The following is a 21,532-nucleotide window of genomic DNA, read 5'->3' as shown; positions in this document are numbered from 1 at the left end:
CCAAGCTCCAGGGGGCCCCTCGGCACTGCACTCTGGCCGGAGAGCTCCTGACTGAGTCCGGAGGGGGCCCCTCCACGTGCCTTGCAGGAAGGCCTGGCAGGCTACAATGTAACAAGCAGGCCGCAGCATGAGATTCACTGCGACAACCCTGTGCGTCACAGTTGAAATGGCCAATGGATACGACCGATACAGTCCACAGACAGTTCTGAGACTGTCATAAAACTAATATTGGCGGGCCGACTGGCGGCGGCGGCACACAGTTTGGGTTTTATTAGTGGCGCAGCATGCCACTGCTCTCACCGCACGTTTGTTTTTACCTGCAATAATGGACAGTGACTACCGGGACGGTCAACAGTGACCCGGGCTGCCGCCGGAGTGGTGGTGCACTGATAGCCTGCATTACAGTACAGTCTAGGACTGTCTAATCACACCGCGATGACACCCCCGTGCACCATGGGCAGCAGACGGCCGGCCGTACCGTGAATGCGCTGCTCGTACTAGTAAGTGTCACACCCTTCTGCAATATCCAATTATTTAATTTACTTTTCTGTCACTACTTTCTTATCCTGATACTTTAATTTACTTTTGTTTTGAGTGCGCCTAAAGGTGACGCCGCATGATCTTTATCCTTAAAGTTGCAGCTGCAGAGGCCTTAAACTTTAGCAATCGTGCAGATGAAATCATAATCCGAGCTGGGTCCCCAATATGTTCCTGTGCACAGGAGGCGGTGTCAGCTGCTTTTAGATCACGTTTTTCACTGTAAAAGATTCTCTGCCAGGCCTTCACACTTTTTAGATGAGGCAGTTCATCCTCGACACCGCAGGGCTCCAATCAACTCAAGGAAGTAGCTCCAGAGTCTCCTGCTTTAGCCTGCACTCCTAAATCTGTTGCGAAATTCCCTTTCAGTTAAAGATATTTATTAATACAAATATTTTGCTTGTATAGCACCAAGTTTCTGAACGAACACAGCCACATTTTAATGATCCCAGAAGAGCCGAAGGCTGAGGGTGGTAGGGTAAGGATGAGGGGGTTGCCAGACTATGTCACGTAAGTCTCTACAGCAGGCACTATAACCAATTAAGTTATATTTCCCGCTAGGTATATAAATCCCACTCATTTTGAAAGTTATTCCTGACACTATAGTTGTGCTCTTGGTCCTCTCTGTAGACTTCTTGCCTAGTTGTTCCTCTTATTTTTTGCATGCCTGGTCCTGAGTTCCTTCCCTTCGTTGCACAAATGTATTTTCTCCTCAATCTCTATGATTGGTTACCAGTCAGCACTGCACTGGATTTGTTGAGAGATGGTGTAAAAGGTAAAAACGCCGGGCATTTCTGCTGTAAGGGTGTCCGAAAAAGACAAAGTTGTTTTGTACTAGAGTGGACTGAAAATGTACCTTGTCTGGCTCTGAAGATAGCCCATTCTGACTGGCAGTAACTGCCGGAAGTATTAAAGTGAAGCCGAAATCTGGAATAGCCATAAAACCTGTTGAGTGAGCGTGAACAGAATTTGGGGATGTGAAGCAGTGGACATGGGCTGTCATAATGAAGGTTCGTGCAGGCTAAGTAGCCTGGAAGTCTGCCTTCTTGGCGAGCTTTCTCCTCTGCAACACTATGACACTTATTTTATTGTGCCCTCGATGGGGTCTACCGTTCCACAGTATAGAATCTGTAACTTACTGGCGACAGGTTGATGTTCTCTGACTCAAACCTGGTGTGCTGTGAGACTGCCCTTAGACACTAGGGAGAATTAGAACTCCTGCAACCAGTAGCAAAGCACTGAATCCCAAACATACAGTTAATTGATCCTTAAAATAACACTAAAATAACAGCAAGTGCCTTGAGTCTGGAGCTCCAAATGCAGTCTGTACAAAGTTGAGTTCAGCTGCGTAAAACTTAGTACAGCTGATAGCTCTGCATTGCAGTGAGTCACTGTCTCCAGTACAAGAGCAGTACCTTAGTGTCTTTCCATTTCTACAAATGCGTTGCTGCATTTTTAAAGATCTTCCTAGAGTTTCGCATTGCACAAATGGGTGTAATTTCTGATATTTTTATGTTTCCCTCATCTTCATGGCTTGCTTTTGCTCCCAAGAAAGTGTCACTCATAGTCGTTAAAATGTCACTTATATTTTACACTGAAATTATGAAAATGTCACACATGCCAATCTGAAACCTTGGCAGCTGTGGGCCTCCTCGAGTTTCATTACGCCAGTATGTTCTACCCTGCAACAACTTCTCATGTTACGTAGTATATCACACCTTCCTGCGTGATTTGATAGTGTTTGCATCAGTCCTGGTTTGCATTCCAAATTTGAAAACTCATACACACAAAGTACAACTTGGCGATCTGTATGTTATGTTATGTTATGTTATGGGGATTTGTATCGCGCACAGCTGCTCCAGCGAAGGAGCGTCCTGGCGCTTGACAGGGTAACCAACACAACACAACTAGGAAGGTAGCAAAACTAAAAAGCTAACAAGCTTAAGGAAATAAAAAGGTCTTGATGGCCCTACGGAATGAAAAGAGATCATCCAGCACACGTATCTTTAAAGGTAGAGAGTTCCACAGGGCCGCAGCCCGAACTCGGAATGAGCGGCCTCCAGCTCGGCTGAGCTTAAACCGAGGGACCACTGCTAGATCATGGCCTAAGGATCTTAAAGGACGGGCAGGGACATACGGAGACAAAAGATTCAAAAGAATCGGGGCAGAAGAGCCTTTAAGAATTTTGTAGGACAGGCAGAGCACTTTAAATTGAATCCTCTGCTTGACTGGTAGCAAGTGAAGGGAACGCAAAGTGTTGGCAGCGGAGCAGAACCTAGGCAGACCCACCACTGCTCTGGCTGCCGCGTTCTGAACACGTTGTAAACGTGCAATTTCGGCCTGATTCACCCCTACCAGGAGAGAAATGGCGTAGTCAAGCCTGGAGACCACGGTCGCCTGCAACACAAGCTGCCTGGTCGAGGCATCGAAGAATTTCAAGGCTGGTCTTAAACCTTGCAAAATTCCAAAACAGCATGCAGCAGTTCTTTTAGTATGGGAAACAAAACTAAGGACAGAATCTAACCACACCCCGAGATTTTTTATCTCCGTTACCGGGATCGGGGTGGTCCCAAGTTCCGGAGGCCACCAGATGTCACCCCATAGTTCCACCTGCTTGCCGATGATCATTCTCTCAGTTTTTTTTGCGTTCAGCTGGAGACAGTTGGAATTCATCCAGCTGGCAAGCGCCCTCAGTCCATTCTGGAACCTAGGGGCATCCAAGTCAGAGTCCCCGCTGAGCGTGACCGCCAGCTGAGTGTCGTCAGCATATGAGACCATAGTCATGCCCCACTGCTTGACGACATCAGCCAGCGGCCTCACGTAAAGATTGAACAACGTGGGGCTCAGCGAGGAACCCTGGGGGACCCCATGGCCCAGGGGATGGGATTTGGACTGATGGGGCGGAATAGCCACGCAAGAGGATCGATCGGCGAGAAAAGAGCGGAACCACTGGAGGGCAGTCCCTATGATGCCAGCTTCTTCCAGGCGCTGGAGAAGAATCTTGTGAGAGACGGTGTCAAAGGCGGCGCTAAGGTCTAATAAAACAAGCGCCGCCGTTTGACCCGAATCTAAAACCATGCGCAGGTGTTACATGTAGATAACATAAACGAGAGGGTCAGGGCAACAGCTGCACGTCATACATTCCTTTCCAGGTGAGATACATCTGCAGGGTCGGATGCCTGCAGAGTACAATCATTACCTGTAAGATGTCAAGTCTGTAACAGCAAATGCTAGAGAGGAAACAATGTAATGTTAAATTGGGTAAAATTCATTTTGTGAGCTCGTCATAGACAAAGAGACATGAACCATCCAAAGTGTGGCAAAACGTGATAAAGAGTTTACCGGTCCATTGGCCAATTTGATTTCTGGTCTTCTTTCAGAGAGTGACTGACGAGAAATTTTACTTTTTGGATTGATAATAGGGAGCAAGGAAGACGGGGCGTAAAGTATAGTGCCATGGACAAAGGTTACCTGCGTTTTCATTCCTTCATTTAACTTTTTAGGTCTCGCCTAGACGAAAGCAAAAAGCAAAGCTTTTTGCTGTCTAGGGAGACTACTTATGTCGCCACTTTCCAGGGATTCCGGGGAATGTGGACAGCAGACTGTTACTGTTACGAGCGTCTCCTGCTGGAGATTCTACCTCGTGAGCGCGCACGTCGTCACTCACGCATGCGCACAAACAAAGGCATCCATGCACAAACAAAGGCATCCACACACTGCATATACACACACGCACCCCCCCTTAAACATACACACGCGCACACAGACAGACAGACGCACGCACAAACACACTCAAACAGACACACACACACACACGCGTACACCCCACCCCCACTCACCCCTCCTCTCACTCAACTTACCTGTTCTGGCGGTGCACGGCGGCGGCTCCTTCTCCCGGGTGGCGGTAGCGCTTTGCGGGGCTCTCTCACCACATGAGAGCCCCGCCTTCCCCATGCGCCCGGCCGCTCTTCACCCGGTCCCCCATCTCGGGACCGGGACTCAATGCGGAGCCTTCGTGGCTCCTCGGGCAGCTCTCTCTGTCTCTCTGCGCGATGGGGCGGGACTTCCGGTTGGGGCCGCGCTGGCATTGGCCGGCTTCCCAACCGCTTCCGGGTCGTCGCGGGCAGCGCGGCGGCCCGGCACAGCCATGATGCGTATTGTGTTCGAGGCCTACCCTTAACATTTTTATTCCACCCGCATGATCACGCTTATGACAGACCAACACGGGCGCTTTGCCCAATACCACATTTCCTTGCATACGGTATCAAGTGAGTTATAACCACCATGGCTCACTACTTAAAACCCACGTCAGCGCCATTGAATAACCGTCCCCTCCTTCTCTCCCTGCGAACCCTGATTCCTGTCGGACCAAACAACGTGAATATCACTCGTAACTATATATAAAAATGTCTTTTTTCTCAAATAATTGTCCTGAATGGAATGTTCTTTTGTGTTTTATGTGCCATGCTCATGTGCTACTATTTCAATCTTATTCTCCATATAAATGCTTATTTTAATTGTTACTGGTCCATGGTACTAAACACGAACTTTGTCACCTTGCATGTGCCCGCCGAATCAGACTTCAAGGAAAGGATGCCTCTCCCCCACCCGCCGCATCAGTCGTCAAAGGAATGCTCCCCGCCACAGCAATGCTTTTTTCACTGCCGGTTATACTAGGGCACATAGAGCCATCTCACCTCCCGATTACACTAACCACACAGGATCATGGCTACAATACAGTATGCAGACCGTAGAAATACTGACATGATCCTAGCCGTAACTTTTTAATTCCACCCACATGATCACGCTTATGACAGTGTTAAGACCTTGAGGTTCATTATAGCAATACCTGCACGATAATACCAATCATTGCTTGATCTCACCAACACGGGGCGCTTTGCCCAATACCACATTTCCTTGCATACAGTATTAAGTGAGTTATAACCACCACAGCTCACTACTTAATACCCACGTCAGCGCCATTGAATAACCGTCCCCTCCTGCTCTCCCTGCGAACCCTGATTCCTGTCGGACCAAACAACGTGAATATCACTCTCGTAACTAACTGCCTATGGGTTCCTATTTCCTCTCGGTTTACATTTCCCTCCCCCTCGCGCTTTCTTTTCCCTCCCTCTCTCGGCCCTTTGATGCTTGTTATCCCACTCTTGCAGAGCGGCTTCCATTGTACTAAGGCCGATTTCAGCCACTACAGCAGACTCGTGGCAGCGGGGGCGACATAAAGTGCCTTCATTCAAGGCTTATGTATTCGCACAGCTGCTCCCGCTGCACAAAGGGGAGGGGGCAGGGAGAGCCGGGGCGGGTGAGCCACGCAGATAGCATAATGGCAGAACCCAGATCCTGCATAATCGCATGTGTGAGTGAGGCTTGCATAGACGCAGGCACTGATTGCGTACTTTGTGCTCTGAGTTATCTCGGTGACTACCATTCATCTATACATCCATCCGTGTATCCACTCACTCATCCATCCATCCATCTACTCACTGAGCCTTCCATCCATGCATCCATCCACTCACTGAGCCTTCCATCCATGCATCCATCCACTCACTGAGCCTTCCATCCATGCATCCATCCATCCACTCACTGTTCCATCCATCCATCCACTCACTAATCCATCCATCCATCCACTCACTGATCCATCCATGCATCCATCCATCCACTCACTGATCCATCCATCCATCCATCCACTCACTGATCCACTCACTGATCCATCCATCCATCCACTCATTGATCCATCCATGCATCCATCCACTCACTGATCCATCCATCCATCCACTCACTAATCCATCCATCCATCCATCCACTCACTAATCCATCCATCCACTCACTAATCCATCCATCCATCCATCCATCCACTCACTAATCCATCCATCCATCCATCCACTCACTAATCCATCCATCCATCCATCCATCTATCCATCCATCCACTCACTAATCCATCCATCCACTCACTAATCCATCCATCCATCCATCCATCCACTCACTAATCCATCCATCCATCCACGGATCCATCCATCCACGGATCCATCCACTGAACGCCACAGCAACACTCTGCACCACTGAACGCAACAGCATCACTTGGCACCACTGAACACCACAGCATCGCTCAGCACCACTGAACGCCACAGCATCACTCTGTGCAACCATTCAATTCAACAACAACTGGTTCAAATATGTTCTCTCAATGTTTCAAGCTTTATTACAAATGTCACCAAAAAAATGTTAATATTTCACTTCTGTTCTTGGATGTTCGTCACAATAAAATACAATGAACATAATCTTCCCAAAAGTTATTTACAAAAGTTTAAGCTATTGCCATTATAAATTACAATAACTTTTATTTAAGTATTAATTATTTAAAAAAAATAAAAGCCATTGTTATTTGTAATATCAATACATCTAAGTTATGTAAATACAACACATATTGCATTACAAATGCTATAGATGTCACATTTGCGAAAGTTAAAACTATTGGCATTGTAAATGACAAAGCTATTAATTTCGCTATTTTCAAAACCAACACATAAATAAAAAAAAAATCATTTACAATACCAATAGCTCAAACTTTCCTAATGCGAGACCTATTGCATTGCAAATGCTTGTTTTTATTTGTGCATTACGTCTTTCTTTTTTTTAATGCATAACAAACCACCATACCTGCGGTCTAAAGTAATGTACTTTGCGCTATTGAAGAAGAGGGGCACAGTTGTGGCAGAGTCTCGAGCCTTCTCTCGATCGAACCAAACTTACAGAATTAACGTGCCGAGATTTCTTACACCTTTTTAAAAGCTTTTCGGCTGCAATGCACTGCAATAAAATATGGTTATTAAGGGTTCAGACGAATCATCAGCTCCACTAGCCAGGAATGATTATTTGAGTGTCTGACTTCAACTATTTTATCATATTTCCCCAGAATCACAGGATGTTGAGCAGACGCCGAGACTCGATTCCGGTTCCCTAGTTCCAAAGTCGGCAGCTCTAGTTGTTACACCACATCCTCTCACCTTATCTTTGGCCCGAGTGCCCACACCCCCTCGAGGTGTCTGTGAGATGTGAATTCAGCCCAGCGGATATGCGTATGCACTAGCGGGAATTTATGCCTGCACATGTGCACAACTAGCGGACTTTCCATGAAAGAAAATATTTTAAAAGCAGTGCTTAATTTGTAGAAAATTAAGTGCCAGAGCCCTTGTTAGGAGGCCACTGCAGCTAGCACCACCCATTGCCCCCGACAGCACTGCCAATGACAGTATCAACACAACTACAAACCATCACATTTCTAGAAGTGTGACAGTTCAGAATATTCAAGAAATGCAAAAAAACAGTAATAGCCTGGATGCATATATTTTTCATTTCTAATGTACATTGTATTAATAAACAACTGTTGTTGTTCTGATCTGTAAATTAGACAAATAGCACCACCATGTGGCATTCTGTCATAAAAGCCAGTGTTGACAAAGTGCCTGGGCTGAGCACCAGAAACCACCGGTTCAAATTAAGCACTGTTCGAAAGAAAATATCACGGCGGCCGATGAGGCATTCTTGCTTGAGCTGTGTGCGCCTGCGGGTGGGACATGTGCACAGCACAAGCAATGACCTTCTCAATTGGAGCTGCATCATGATGCCGTTTGATTAGGACTACAGATGCACATAGGTTCTGTTTATTTTTCTCTCTATTGTACAATCTACAGCACATATTTTTACTCGAAAGATCATGGTGTTTACTGCATGGCTTCAGACTGAACATCTCGTAAATACAGGGTAGTAATCAGTGCTTAATTTGAGCCAGTGGTTTCCGGTGCTCAGGACCGGCACATAATCATCTACATCGGCACTTTTCACAAGCACCAGTTAAGACACATTCAGTTATGGTAGGCAAGAGGGGATTAAGTGATTTGCCCAGAATCGCAGAATGTTGAGCTGGGACTCAAACTTGGTTCCTCAGCTCCGAAGTCAGCAGCTCTGGCAACTAAGCCACATCTTCTCCCCACTTTCATGCTAAGTAGTTGGTTCTGTTTTAGGCTGGTGCAAGCTGCCTACTTATGAAAGCTTTGGAACATATTTTTTGTTTTTTTTACAAATTAACCACTGGTAGTAGTTTCTCTGTGGGCAAATTGTTTTAAAACTACACGTAACGCAGTACAGCACCCAAAGATTGACAGAGGGAGCAGGAGTGTGCCATATCTACAGAGATATGTCTCTCTCCTCCCCTTTCCGAAGTGCCGCTGTGATTTCAGCTGCCGAGCACCACACACACCTTAGCACCATAACACTAGGGTGTGTGCGTGAGCCTAGCATAGGTTTTGTACAGGAAGGGTATCTTTCCTGCACAAAATACTATGCCTATATAAGTTTAAAAGCTTTTCCCACGTTTTATGCGTGCTAAACACTGCAGCACACATGCAAAGTCGGGAAAGAAAGAAGAACTAAAAACACTTCTCCTGTTAGCGCCAACTTGGCAATGCAGCGAGGGCGAGTTAAGTGGTTTTCTTTTTTATTATGTTATTTTCTCTTGTCGTCATCTGTTGACTCCTCCCCAACCCTTACCTGCACCAGCCTTGGCTACAATTGGGGTTACCATTTCAAATGCATTATAAATTAGGGAGAGAGCACTGGCATTGTGGCCTGGTTAGCAGGCTCCAGTAAATACTATCAGCATTGGGGGAAAAATTGCAGGGGTGGTCATACAAAAAGGGCAGTTTCCTCAGGGCCTTACCTGCCCACCCTCTGGAGATGCCAGTAGCAGTCAGGCCTGTGGAGTATATGCAGGGCACCAGTGCAACAGGGAGGTCATGAACAGTGATGCAAAACAAGTACAGCAGGTATGTTACTGCGGTAAATGGGGCCCGAAAGGGGCAGGAGTGTAACTTCAAGTGGCTTAGGAGTTCCAGATAGCTGCATGAACCAGCGTTGTGGGGGAATGGCCGGTATACTCTATGGCAAATTCGGCGCTGCACTGGCAATCCGTGCTGCACCATTGTTTTCATGAGTGTAACACAGGCCCCTGCAGCCCCTGCGTTGCGGGTGGCCCCGAGCTCTAGGGGCCTCCGCGGCACAGAGTACATTCGCTGACAGCAGGGTCTGTCTGGAACATAGTTTGAAAGTTGCGCCTACCGACCCGCCTCATAAACTAAATGGTGCGTACGTGCTGCATGGTGCGCTGCACGCAGCTGCGTGGTTTTCAGCCTCATGATGAGGGATAAGGTATCGCAGGGCTCGGCCGGGCCAGTATTGTCATGCGCAGCTTAAACTGCATGTGAGGTGGCAGGTGAGTCCCAGGCACTGAGACGGTCAGACCATAATTTAATAATAATTGCTGGCCGTGGTCTTCTGCAGCCCGCCTGTGCCAGCCACCGAGCTGCTTGCCTCAGATGAGTCAGAGACAACTAGCAGTAGAAACCTATGCTTGTTCTACTTTTCTGCATAGAGTGAATCGGATTATAGGCAGTAATGCACTCTAGCGGTCCTGATCGCTACTATTTTCTTTTGTTACCACTTTCTTTTGCGCTACCACCTATTTGTAGAACCAACCTATTGCTTCCTTATAGATAGCTTTCTGAAGCCTGCTTACATTGAAGTGAAAAGAAGTTTATTTTTTTAAACAAAATTCCGAGCTATGCCTGAGGATCTCTGTATTCCCTGGCAGGATAGCTGTAGTTCTTCACAAGTTATTGTGACCATGTGTCTTGTTAAGTTGCTCCTGCTTGCATGTTTAGGCTCTTAATATTGCTACCTAAGCATACATCCAAGTCTTATTCTGCTAATTTGCCATTGGTCAAGGCAGAGACACCGCCCCAGGAACTCTGCAAAGTTTGGGAACTGAAAGGTGCCTGGTTGCACAAGGTGACTGACTCTCATCCAGCCCCTCTACCCTGCCTACAGGCAAGAGGTTGACTGGAGATGGATGCTAATGGAGTGGAAAGAAGACTCCAGGGCCACTTGTGAGCACTATGGGGGAATTAATGGACTGTCCACCTTGAATGGGAATGGTACTTTGCAATTCTATAAGTTTGCAGTGACAAATCCAATGATTGTTGTTTTGTTCCTATTTTAATCATAACATACTTTCGAATGTTGCTAAATAGTTCTGGGATCATTTACTGGGAGGTTTTTGATTCTGCTGTTGTGCTGATACTACTATTCGATACCAAACATTTTCCAAAGTAGCCTTCAAACTCAAATCTGCACTATTAAGGGGTAGACAAAGCTGTCTTAGAGAAACAGTGTTTGCCTGACTATGGGTTAATTTTGAATTGTGGCCGGAGAATTTGCCCCACCAAATGCCCGGCTTCGTAGACATCTTATACAGGGTTAAAGTTCTTGTATCAGCTCTTTTTTTGTCCTTTATGTCATTAGGGGTTAACACAGTTAATACAAAATAGACTGTTGAAAAATAACAACCAATGTGTCAGTAATTGTGTTGTTTTTTTGTATAGTGAAAAGGGTTTTCTGAAGACTCAACAAGGTGCATACAAATAGTGGAGCAAACTTCTCTCAAACACATAAAAGCAAAGACCTGGCTCGTGAAGTGAGCACCAGGGAGCCAGAGCCAAAGGCCCCCTCAGCACAATACCCTGGCTGGAGAGCTCCTGATTCAGTCCAGGGGGCCCCCTCCACATATTTTGCCCGGGTCCCCTCAAGTTTTGTTACGCCATTGGAGTATCCCAGGCCCCCTTTAATATGCCCATGGATTTGTTTCCAATGTGTTTGAAACACGGAGCAGGACCACCAAATAAACTGTGCTGAGGGGGCCCCCTGAAGCTCGGGGGCCTGTGTTACGCCCCTGCTGTACATGCGCTTCAATTCTGGGCACGGATCCGTGAGTAGTCTGGTGGAGTATCTGTCCCCTAACCAGCCCCCGTGTCAGTAGGAGGAGGCTGTCAAGGCCGCTGATTCTGCTGGAGGGAAGGTTGCTCTCTTAGGGTCAACGCGTCTACCAGGACCTCCGTTGTCGGTATACGTTGGGCACCCCAACAAATTAAAACGGGCCCGCGTCAAGGATGCCGAGGCTCACCCGTGCAGCGCGGGTGTCTCTCATGGCTGCAGGCACAGGGGCCGTATAGGCAGCAGCAGGGTCGCCCACCCTTGCCTCCCCAGCTGTTGCATAGCAAGGCGACCTTGGGCACGCTGCTTTCGATCTTGACTTGATGGTCACGCAGAACTCTTCGCAGTTACTCCTTTTGGTTTGTCTTCTGCCACCCTGCACTTTTACTGCCCGGGGAGGAAGGAGTAAGCGTTCTTTTCATGGGATCGGTGAGGTGCCGGAACAGAGCTCACAGCTCTGTGGCTGATCAGGCCACCAACTTGTGCACGCCCCCTTCACAAAGATTTGTCAATGAGGAGACACCTGGGACATTTTAGGACTGATAACGTGCAAACAGATTTGCCCTGATGCGTATTCTGGAGTTTCTTTAGCCACCCCAACATTTTTCCTCTGCAAGTCATTTTGAATCCAGTATAAGGTAGTCTGCACAACAAGCACTACATCTAGCTTTAACTCGAGAAAGTACAACTGTGAAACAACATTTGGCATTGCCTGTGTTAGTTTATTAGAGTCAGACATGCCGACGAAACCGTTCCTTATTTACTAGGTCAATGGCGGGTTTAGGCAGCAAAATGCTAGCATTGACTCAAACCCTATCCTACTATGTTAAAGGGAAAAAACGATTTATTTCTACATACATGGATTGCATAAAGAATGCATTGGCTTATGATTGTGTACTTTTGAGAAATAGCACCTCGTGTATAGGTTTCCAAGCACTCATTAGGAGGTGAAATGATACATCAAACAGCCAATAGCATGAGGTGAGAGAGCTATATTACTCTAGTCAATGGTAACCCCCCTCTAATGGAGGGGGTTGGGGTGAAGCCAACGTACTGGGAACTACATAAGTTTTAAGGAGTCGGAAAAAGTGAACACTGGGACATTGTTGCCTGTTGTGTATAGCTTTCCTTGTACGTTTATCACTAAATGAAATTAAACAAAAAATACAAAAACCCACTGCTAGTTAAAATAATTGGTAGCAAGAGATGTGTCATGCCTAGAAATATGATAGTCTAAGATTCACCTAAATGTTATTATGAACCTCGCCGAAAGTCTGTGGAGTAGAACAAAGGATTTATGCAACTTTTCGGTTGCCCTTTATTCCTCTGGCTGTGTACAGGGGTCTTATTCCTTGTTTCAACTCCCAGCTGTGGATGTATGTTTTAATATACACTGTATACAACATAGCACCAGCCAACATTTTAAATAGTCTATTAACTGTTTAGTATCATATCATATCACTAACCGAAGGACTTCCGCAGTCGCATTCCTCTTCTTCGTCTAGCCACTTATTTCCACATAGTGAGGGATGTAATTCCACTTTCAGATACGGTGACACTAGAAGGCAGGTTGCTCCAAACCTTGAGATAAATGTTTCAAAGTCTGCAACACTACAGTTGCTAAATGTCATGGCCACGGGTCCATTCCTGAAAAAATGTAATGTTGTTTTAATAGCACATTTAAATATTACAAAACTGCAAAATTGTGTCCACCCTGCCGTACTGAAGGACATCAATGCGTTACGAGACCATATGTGATGTAAGTGGGTAAGCCGAGGCAGGGCATCTAATAGTTTTTGGCGGACGTTCGGTAACAGAAAATAGCAATAAGAATGTAAGCGAGAGAAATACACAGTTTCAAATAGGTTAACATTTTTCAATGCAAACCTGAAGTAACAGTAATTGCACAGCGCGGCAATGACTAATGAATAGAGATCAATTCTCATATTCAATGAATACAAATGTAAATATCATAGTACTTCAAAAACTGTATTATTTAACGCAAATGGCAGAATTTGAAAAAAAATAAAAACACTATTATCTACTGAAAATCAATGCATCTGCATGTTCCTAGAACAACATGATAAAGTATGCTAACAAATCAGTGGCAGCTGCCTTCTATACAAAATGGTGAGGCGCGAATGCGCTACTCACCATATACTTGGAGCTGGAGCACAACCGCTGCCGCACTTCTGCCTTCCACAAGCAGGAACAGGCAGGACTTCCTTCCTGCTTGTGGAACGGAACTCCAACCGATCCTGGAGCTGCTTTCATCCTGTCAAATCAGCTCCGGGATTGATGGGAGCAGGCGCACCCAGGGCTCATTTTGAGGCTGGGGGCCTGTAGCAGCAATCCGCGGGCTGTTTCACAGCCTTTGGATTGCTGGGTCTACACTGCACATGTCGGATAAGATGGCTGTGGACAGCTGGCCAATCCGTCATGCGCAATGTAGACCAGTGCAATACTCCAAATGTGAACGTGAGAGCATAACATGTTGACAGGAGCGGCTCCTCCATTATGGCGGAGGAGCGTCATCCCGCCTGCTGCGAGTGCAGCAGGCACACACATTAATAAAATGGTATTAAATACAATTTTATTAATGTGTTAGCACGATGGCGGGGAGCGGGGCTGATCAGTGCGATTCCATAGTAACGCAGCCCCCTGCCAGCGCGCAGGTCCGACTGGCGGGCTGCCTACAGACAACCAATCTCACATGTACTTCAAAGCTTGCAATACCAAGGCTGAGAAACAGCTGAGGGATTGCAGCGCAGGCCCCCAGCCCCAAAATAAGCACTGGGTTAGGCTGCTTAAGCCATGGCCTCATGTTTCCAACCTTGGTTGTTATTGTTTCACAAAAAAAGTGTAATATGTCATGTATTGACCTCAGAAGTGTATAACTGATCTACTTTATGTCTGGAGGGAATTCCGTCTCTAAGGGAAGATATAGAGAAAATAGAAATTGTTTGAAAATAATCATGACATAGAATCAAGAAAAATGAGTATATGTTTTTAAACATGATCAAATAAGTTATGTAGCGTCCAGAAATGTTTAAATCATAACTGAAGAGGAATAGTGAAAAATGGCATAGCCTGTAGTACTGTTTCTATGTCTACAAATGTGATGCAATAGCGTTTGTTTTCAAACGACAAAAGGCCATTCAATGAGTTAATGTGCGCTATGCGAGCAGCCAGGTTTATATTTACAGCTATCCTTCTATAGTATTTTTGGAACATTTATGTCCATATTTAGCAATATTTATTTTTGTTCATTTTGTCATTATGTAGTCTAATTATTTGGTGTTTTGCAGAGAAATAATGTTAGTATCCTCCGCTTATACATTTATGCATCACTTAAATATTCCTGCAAAAATCCATGTTATACTATACTAACAAATCCATCTCAAAACAAATATATCATCACCTCCTTTCACTGCTCCTCAAAAACAAAACATAACATGCACACCAGCATAACAAAATTTCTAAAGCACAACACCTCATTATTGTAGACTCAGCGAAATAGGTGGGAGTGACGCTGGACAGAAATCTAAAGATGCAGAAACATATCAGCGCCTCCACAAAAGGAGCAAATCTCCACATGAACACCTTGAGAAGACTGAAACGCTTCCTGCCATCAAACGACTTCACAGGCAGTTCAAGCCCTAGTAATCCCAAGAGTGGAATAGGGGATGGTAGCCCTATGTGGCCACCCCAGATCAACGATTGCCCTACTAAGAGCCTCAATCAACTCAGCTGCTAGACTCATCACTGGCTCAAAAAGAACCTGACACATCTCCCCAGACCTTACAGCCCTCAACTGGCTACCGTTCAAGGCTAGAATTCATCTGAAAATCGCATGTATGACGCACAGGGCCTTACATCACAATACAACGTGTTATCTAGCTCAGAAACCGGTTCTCCCCCTTGTGGTAATAGAGCCTCCAGGAGCTCCAGGAATCTTCTACTGAAACCACAACGATTTATTAAGAAGAAAACTTACAACCGGACCTTCTAAGGAATGGCTCCCAGAATCAGAAATGCTTTGCCGCGGAAACAAGACTGAATCCTTCTATTGCCGCCTTCATAAAAGAAGTGTTGTCGATTCACATGGCTAAATTTAGTTGAATTACTTACTTATCACTGTAATACAATTACTAGTCTTTATTAGTGATCAGTTTATATCAGAATCACCTATATTTTTATTCCTCTATGCTTGTACCGTTTCCAACATCTGTAAAGCGCTCTGATACCCGCAAGGGTCTTGTTTGTGCTAGATAAAACCTTCAAATAAATAAATAAATAATACTTTCCATCAAAAAATACAAACATACACCCACCTTTCAGACTACACAAATGAACAAACTCCCATTCCAAGCTTTGTCTCTTCTACCCCACCCAACACATATACAGCAACTCTCTTTTAACCGCCTCTCATCCATTGGACAATTTAGAACCTAACTACATGACCCACATGCTGCACCGCCACCACTAATTCATACACCTTCCGCCATAAACAGACGCAAACAAAATAAGAAACATGCCAAATAACTTTGCTTCTCCATGTTTACTGCACAACAAGGTTACACTATAAAAACAACAAAGCACACCAACTCACTCTCAATCACCACCTACACACGCAGACCCATCAAAACGCCTTCTTAGCCTGCTGGACGAAGAACGTGGTACAGAACAGCTACACGATTGTTATCCTCATACAGCTAATACCAACACTAAGGACACACCTTCTACAAGCCCACAAGTGACTGATCACTCTTCTACAAAACAAAATCACACTATTGCCAAAGTACATTCTCTAAACTTTTAACAATACTAGAACTGGGGTATAGGGCACAAAAATGACTTCACTTCGTCCAATGTTTTGTGGTCTAGTTATTTTTGAGGGTGCCAGAGACCTGAAGCCACATACTGCTAGACTTCCAAGGGCAAAGCCCAAAAGCGCTTTTGCAATAAAACACAATGGTTCAGCACCCCACACAGTACACAATAACAATCTTGATCAAATCAATAATATGAAGGAATTAGTTCAGTAGGCCTTAAGATTTTTCTTTCTTGCTTTTATTCAAAATCTTCATACAAAGCGTAGCCAGTGCGTTTCGTCCGAAGGACTTCTTCAGGGCGAAAAATATTGGGAATATGTCATCAGTTTTTCGTTCCAAAAACTTTTTTGGGTGTTGCAGAACTTCAAATATTTTGTGGCAATAGTAGCCTTTTCCTAAAAAAACTAGTCAATTCTTCACAATAGGTATTCGTTTAAGTGGGTAAATCATCAGAACAGTGCCATTATTCACAACCCATTCCTGTGGTGTCTGTAATCACCTTGAATATTTACGGCGCGTTCGTTCTCCCTCGATCACGGCCTCAAGTTTGTGGTTCGAGGCCGTGACCGAGGGAGAACAAACACGCCGTAAATATTCAAGGTGAATACAGACACCACAGGAATGGGTTGGGAATAATGGCACCGTTCTGATGATTTACCCACTTAAACGAATACCTATTGTGAAGAATTGACTAGTTTTTTTAGGAAAAGGGTACTATTGCCACAAAATATTCGAAGTTCCGCAACACCAAAAAAAGTTTTTGGAACGAAAAACTGATGACATATTCCCAATATTTTTCACCCTGAAGAAGTCCTTTGGACGAAACGCGTTGGCTACGCTTTGTATGAAGATTTTGAATAAAAGCAAGAAAGAAAAACCTTAAGGCCTACTGAACTAATTCCTTCATATTATTGATTTGATCTACGTTCTCTAAACTGTCTACTAATAAATGCTCAATCGCTCTCTAAAAACAAACATCACGTCTACGACATTCTCACTGACACAAAACCTGACATACTCTTCATAACTGAATCATGGCTGGGAGATAATATGGCTCCAGATCTCCATGAAGCAGTTCCTCTAGGCTATCAATCGATAACCAAATGTAGTATAGGCAAAAAGAGGAGGTAGCCTAGCTGATGTGTTTAGACAAAAATTATATATCACCAAAGCTGTTGACGTCTTCATAAAAAAACTGTGAGGCCCTTTTCACCAGATGCAATCCTACACCGTCATCCTCCTGTAACTTCCTGCCCCTTTACAGACCTCCACAAAGCAATGCAACATTCCCAGACACACTTCTAGACACTGTTTCAAACCTGAGAACACTACACTCCAAACTATGTATTCTGTGTGACCTCAACATTTGATTTGACAAACCCAATACGCCCCATCCGAAAACAATCATCGCTGGCCCAGACGCACTGAACCTGCATCAGATCATCCACAAACCCACACACATCGCTGGACACATCCTATGTGTCATTTTTGCGAATACAGAACTAGTTACCTTTCAAACAATGACTCCAGTCACATTGTCAGACCACCATTTGCTTGCTTTCCAACAAGAAACACTAAGCGATGCACCTAAAACCACCTTATGTGCATCCACCTATTGACCGTGGAACAAACTCAATTTAGAACACTTAGAAACACAACTAACATCCAATACAGATCTAGAAACAATACATTCTGTTAAAAAACTACATGAGTGGTTCCAAGAAGCTTTTGATAGCCTGATACCACTAAAAACGACACAATAGAACAAAAAAAAACAGCGAGTCATAATGTTTCCAATCGCCACACGTGAGAATTTCTGTTTTGGAAGCATTCAATTTGAAATGGCTCCACGTCATCCATTGATCCACGGCTCTGAGACAACAGAAGATTTGCGGGTTTCCAATGTCTTTGGGGCATTATAGTTGATGAGTATTTGCTCTCCCATGCTTTCCAACATCTACATTACATCATTACCGACACTGCTCAATCAATTTCACCTCACCTGCTATAAATCTGCATATGACACGCAAATACTCCATCTCAAATTGAATGCTTTGAAAACAGAAATATTCACATGTGGCAATTTGAAACATTATGACCCACTCCCACCATGGCCTGATGATCTGGGAACACCTCCTAAAGTATCGAAGGAAGTAAGAAACCTCAGAATGACCATGAACGCCATGCTATCAATGAATGCCCAAGTGAACAAACTAGCAAAATCAAGCTTTGTTACTATAAAAGCTCTGCGATAAATTTCCCCCCATTTGGGATTTCCACACAAGGGTCAGGCTACCATCTCCCTTGTTGTGTCCAAACTCGAGTACGCCAATAGCCTCTACCACGGATCACCTTTAATGACCATGAAAAGACTACAATGGATTCAGAACTCGGCTGTCAGACTACTCTTACACATAAAACCGCAAAACCACACCTCCCCTGCTGTGAAAGCTCTGCATTGGTTACAGGTTGCCAGAAGATCCACGTTCAAGTGGCTGTGTATCACCCACAAAGCGATACATGGAACGGGACCGCTCTTCATTAGGAATAAAATAACCAAACACATTCACAAAGGATCCTCCGCTCTAGAGTGGCACCTCGCTTCAAAATACCAACATACTAGAAAAAAAAACATGGGAGGCACATTCTTCTCTGTTCAAGCAGCCAAACTGTAGAAATGTTTACCCCCGACATAAGATCCACGGATAACCACCTTATCTTCGGAAAACTACACAAGAATTGGCTCTTATCCACATAACCATCATATGCAAACAGCATATCCCTCTGTATATAAACAATTATTTGTACTATAGATATGTTCCTATATATGTGTAATGCTTTGAATAAACATGTAGAATAATTATGTTTGAAAAAATATAGATATTCATTAGTTCTGCTCAACAAATGTACATATTACTGATAGTTACATTATTCTGTATTTAACATGTATATAAGTGACTGCATAAATAAATCTGTTTATCATAACTATTTATCAATAATTGTTCCACTATTGAATTACAAAGAAAATCTATAAATAAATATAATTAATTTGAAGCACAACAACACTTGAAAGCCGTAGTTTATTTATTGCATCTTTAATCTACATAAACTACCTTCCTTTATGCATCTATATACCTTCCATGTACTTCTGGATCTATATATTTATTACTTTTCTTCTAATTCAGCATATTTAATGCACTACCCTATTTCTCACCCTATACCTCTATCATTATATCCTCTACCATCACTCTCTCATTCATCCAAAACCCCATACCACTACTATGACCCCCAAAATAACCCTTTCTAGACTCTTCCCTACTCCACCCGTCCTCGCATCATCTCATACCTCTTTTACTATTCCCATCCCCCAAAACAAGCCTTTCTAAACCCGTCCCTCTGACTCTTCCCCCTCCACCTCCATTTACTAATCCCAAGCCTCCTTCTACTGCTATGAGCTCCAAAACATCCCTTCACTATCCTTTTCAATCCATATAACAGGCTAACATGTCCACCACTCAAATAAATTAATTTCATAATTCACTACACTAATTCACCACTAATCCTTTATGGGTACCCGGAGTAGCGTGCTACTCACGGAAAAAGCGCTGCAATACTTCATCAGGAGTAGCAAGTGCTAAATAAATACAAACCTCTTTCCCTCTTCTATCCTTCAGCTATCCTTCTCAATCCAAATAACTGACTAACATATCCACCACTCAAATTACTTTCATATTTCACTATACTAATTCACCACTAATCCTTTATGTCTTCTGGAGTAGCTTGCTACTCGCTGAAAGAGCGCTTCAACACCCCATCAGGGGTAGCAAGCGCTATGTAAATGCTAACCTTTTTCCCTTTTCTATCCCTCCACTATCCTTCTAAATCCAAATAACTGACTAACATATCCACCACTCAAATTACTTTTGTTTTTCACTACACTAATTCACCACCAATCATTTAGCGTGCTACTTCCTGAAAAAGTGCTTTGATGCCTCGTCAGTGGTAGTAAGCTCTTTATATAAATGCAATTAGGATACAATACCACAAATAGAGCACTTAAGATTATTGAAGTAAGCCCATGTAAACCAATAAGGGTCGTCTGGACTTTTTGCATGGTGTACCCCTACCCCTACATTGGTACACTACATAAAAAGCCAGATTCCTACACATTGTTTTTTAAGTTATTTGTCTGGTAAAACTGAGCATTCACTAGATGTAAACCACACTGGTTAGAATGATTTGTTTTAAATGGTATTTCAGATACTAATCGAAAGAAATTACTCATTTTCATTTTGAATATGGAGATAAAAATATAAAGTATTTAACAAAAGATGCATAACCAAGTCCCACTTACTTTATATTCTGGTTCATTATACACATGCTCCTAGAACAATGGCATGTTCTATTATTATCATGCTTCATTCCTATGCTGTGACCCAATAGATGTGAAATATGTATTGCATATGTCTCAAAATCTCCACCCTCGTACTGAAAGCAAAAACAGTAATACATAAAATCAGTTTCAAAAATTGGTAATCTCAATAATAAGAAATAACAAAAAGACTTGAATACTATTGGCTGGTAAGTGGAATCTTCCTTGGGTGCTGATAGCAAATAACCGTCAAGCTCTATGGTGACTTCGAAAAGAAGACAAGCTAAGCGGATCCACCAGGATTCAAACACCCGACAGTCTGATTACCCAACCACACACACTCATCTTGTTGGATTGGCTCACTTAATGATCTTAATGGCTTGGATTTCATTTCATTTGCTATATGTGTTCCTTTTGTTATTTTCGGCGAGTAATATCACATTTTGAATATTTACGTTGCCATTTATAGTTGGTAAGAGCTGCCAAAACACTTCCTATTTAACACTCCGTTGTTCAAAGTATCTAATTGTCTTGTGACTTGAATGTTCTAGTAATATGCATAGGCAAATAAAAAAACACAATTGTTGTAATATGTAAGTGAATCTGCTCTTTCAAATTGGATGTCTATCTCTTACGAATAAGGACACATTTTTTGTGTTGGTGAATGGGACCACTGTAGTATATGTGCCTGTGTGGTCCAATATTGCTATCGAGGAGTTTTGTGACACACTAAAAAAACAGACTGAAGCACGAGTGATTTGTATTTATCATAGAACCTTGCAAGGATGATAGTAAACGTTGCCAGTTATGTATTCCCTTATGTTACATGTGTAGGGAGTAGTTAACTTATAAAAGTTATTTTTTTACAACAAGGATATGTTCTTTAAAATAGTATAGGAAATATTTAACTATAGTGTTTGGTTACCTATAGTCAAAAAGAAGAGAA

General features: G+C 43.7%; 1 protein-coding gene across 3 annotated transcripts in view; it reads right to left on the bottom strand.

The window, feature by feature from the left end:
- Positions 1–21,532, bottom strand: part of LOC144791046 (disintegrin and metalloproteinase domain-containing protein 9-like) — a 1,785,694-nt gene that overhangs the window by 1,096,977 nt on the left and 667,185 nt on the right. For all 3 annotated transcript variants that reach the window (XR_013602283.1, XM_078665681.1, XM_078665682.1), the window contains exons 11-12: positions 20,569–20,702; positions 12,846–13,026 (exon numbers count right to left, since the gene is read on the bottom strand). Coding sequence is in view for 2 of the 3 variants with exons in the window: in XM_078665681.1 (XP_078521807.1) it covers positions 12,846–13,026; positions 20,569–20,702 (315 nt within the window). In the remaining variant the exon portion in view is untranslated. The remainder of the gene's footprint in view (positions 1–12,845; positions 13,027–20,568; positions 20,703–21,532) is intronic.

This window comes from Lissotriton helveticus, chromosome 11 (assembly GCF_964261635.1).
Source record: "Lissotriton helveticus chromosome 11, aLisHel1.1, whole genome shotgun sequence".
Lineage (NCBI taxonomy): Eukaryota > Metazoa > Chordata > Amphibia > Caudata > Salamandridae > Lissotriton > Lissotriton helveticus.
This window is presented reverse-complemented; position numbering and strand designations above follow the sequence as displayed.